The sequence below is a fragment of the Galeopterus variegatus genome, unplaced genomic scaffold, assembly GCF_000696425.1.
Source record: "Galeopterus variegatus unplaced genomic scaffold, G_variegatus-3.0.2 Scaffold45131, whole genome shotgun sequence".
Classification (NCBI taxonomy): Eukaryota; Metazoa; Chordata; class Mammalia; order Dermoptera; family Cynocephalidae; genus Galeopterus; species Galeopterus variegatus.
The window spans coordinates 1-2,565 of record NW_007771242.1 but is presented as its reverse complement, the minus strand read 5'-3'; the positions used below and the strand labels follow the sequence as shown (position 1 = coordinate 2,565).

Here is a 2,565-nt window from a genome sequence, read left to right as displayed (position 1 = left end):
TGAGCTGGTAGTTAGTCTAGAGGCTTGAGCTGACTTGGGTTAGGTTTTTGACAAACATACCTCAAAACTGGTGCTGTCAGCAGGATTCCCACTGTCTAGTTGTCTCTTTTGTGGCATCAGCGGTCATTACTAATGCCCAGCCAGGACTGAGACACATTGGATCACATGGTCCAGATGTAGTAGACCATGCCCCAACTCCCCACTTTCTTTGTCTGCATGGTGACCCTCAGACAGAGGCAGGAGAAAGTGATGACAGTGGTCACGTCGCTTATGAGTCTGTGTTCTCTCCTCTTCATTTGGGTCATTAACTTTCTTCTTACTCAGTCATTCCATTAACTACATACGATTATTTAGGCAGAAGCACATAGTGTTTTTTTATTTTTATTTTTTTCACATAGCATTATTTTAGAGGCAAATGATTCTGACCTTTTTTAACCAATGTAGGTATAAGGGATAGACAGCCCTTATTTATCTGTGTGCACCAGGTAATTTTAAAAGTACAGTTTTTGGAATGTGTTATGATATTAGTGACGGGGCAAAGTAGCCTGTCTGACTCACTTTTTAAATTATGCTTTGCTCAGGACAGTTTTTACAATGTGTTTATGCTCCATAAGCAAACAGTGTTTCTCTGAGTTTTGGGGGTCGTGGTAGAACTACAGGGCAGTGAGGCGAAGACTGGACAGTAGGTCTAGGGCCCTCTACCTCAGATCTTTTCTTCATTTGGTTACTTTGTATTTGGGGCTCTGTCTTTGAAACTAAGTAAGAGACACCGAGATACTTCACCCCCAGTACTTCAGCACACATTCCTAAGAATAAGAATACTCTTCTCCATAACTACAATATCGTGATCACATGTAAGGAAATGAACAACTATTCTCTATCATCTAATACCCAGACCCTATTCAAACTCAGGCAAGAGTTTGAATAATAATAATAGCAGCTAACATTGATCGAGCACTTCTTATTTATTTATTTTTTTTGAGACCGGCCGCACCACGCTCAACCAGTGAGTGCTGTGAGCTCACTGGTCATCCCTATATAGGATCCGAACCCGTGGCGGGAGTGCTGCTGCGCTCCCAGCACCGCACTCTTCCAAGTGCGCCACGGGCTCTGAGCACTGAGCACTTCTTATGCTCGAGGCACCGTGCTCAGAGCTTTATGGCTGTTACCTCATTTAATCACCCTAACAGGTACAGTGTTAGGCCTTACTGTCATGCCATTTTATAGGCAAGGAAACAAGATCAAGTTCAGGGGGTTCTGTAACTTGTGTGAAGTCCATTCCGGATGCAAGCCTTTCTGACTCTAGATCTCCCCCTCTCAGTCACTACTCCAGTATGTGTAGAGCCCCCTCCTGAGCCTTCGAGACTCAGGGGGCACTGGATGGAAGGAGAAGGGAACGGAGGGCATTGCAGGTTGAAGCCTGAGAAACCAGTTTGGATGCTCAGGTTTCAGGAGAGCCCGTGGCTCATCTGGCTGCAGTCGAATTCATCCCTTTGCTTTTTCTTTTCTGTGCCTTTTGATCAGGCATTGCTTATTTTCTCCTCCACTAGGACTGAGTAGAGAAAGCAGACCATGTTGCAGCATGTTAGCAATTTTGGTGAAAAACCTGCAGAAAAGAAGGAAAGCTGAAGTGTGAATATAGCTTTTGGTTTTCCATGCAGCCCACTGCAGCATGATGGGGCATGCATAGCTGTCTGACTGGGTGGCAGGACTTGCCACACCAGGCAGCCTGAGCTTGATCTCCAAAAGGTGGTGCAGGAGGAGCTCCTTTGCTTCTGGGGGCCACTCTGGGAATGCAGCCACAGTGTTGCTGGTGTGTACGTGGGTCTCAAACTTTACTTTCTCTCCCTCTTCCAGCTCGCAGACCTCTGAAGAGAGTGCCATCGAGACAGGTTCCAGCAGTTCCACCTTCATCAAGAGAGAAGACGAGACCATTGAGGACATCGACATGATGGATGACATTGGCATAGACTCCTCAGACCTGGTGGAGGACAGCTTCCTGTAACTGGCAGATTCAAGGGATACCTTCCACTCCTGTAGCTGCCTTTGGTTCCCTTTAAGAAAACCACTTTATTGCAATGCAGAGGTTAAGAGGAGGACTTGGATTATGTGGAGAGAGAAGTTCCCAGCCAAGGGCTTCAGGGAACTTTCTAAATATGAATAAACGGGATATTTTGAAGTGGACTTTTCCAGCATTGTCTCTTGCAATGCTTCAGTAGCATCTCAGTGGTGTGTGAAGTTTGGAGTAGATGGACAAGGAAATATTGGGCCACGGAAGACGAACTTTGTGTTTCAAGGGTATTGGTGAGATTCTGACGTACACAATTTGTACTGCAACAAAACTCCGGCATTGTAATTATGTAAATAACTCTAACCAAGTATGTGTTTAGATTTGTATTAACTATCTTCTCTGGACTTCTGAAGAGACCACTCAGTCCATCCATGTACTTCCGTCTTGAAACCTGGTATCAGCTGCTGTCAAACTTTCTTATGAAGTGCATGCAAAACCACTTTTGAACCTTAAAAGATACTGGTACTATTAGCATCTTTTTTTTTTTTTTTTTT

At 44.7% G+C, this 2,565-nt stretch overlaps 1 protein-coding gene across 1 annotated transcript in view; it reads left to right on the top strand.

Moving 5' to 3' along the window:
• The window catches only part of LOC103584134 (platelet-derived growth factor receptor alpha-like), a 4,790-nt gene extending 2,231 nt beyond the window's left edge, over nucleotides 1-2,559 (top strand). The window contains exon 2 of the mRNA XM_008565245.1: nucleotides 1,858-2,559. Coding sequence (XP_008563467.1) covers nucleotides 1,858-2,005 — 148 coding nt within the window. The 3' untranslated portion in view covers nucleotides 2,006-2,559. The remainder of the gene's footprint in view (nucleotides 1-1,857) is intronic.
• The last annotated feature ends 6 nt before the right edge of the window (nucleotides 2,560-2,565 follow it).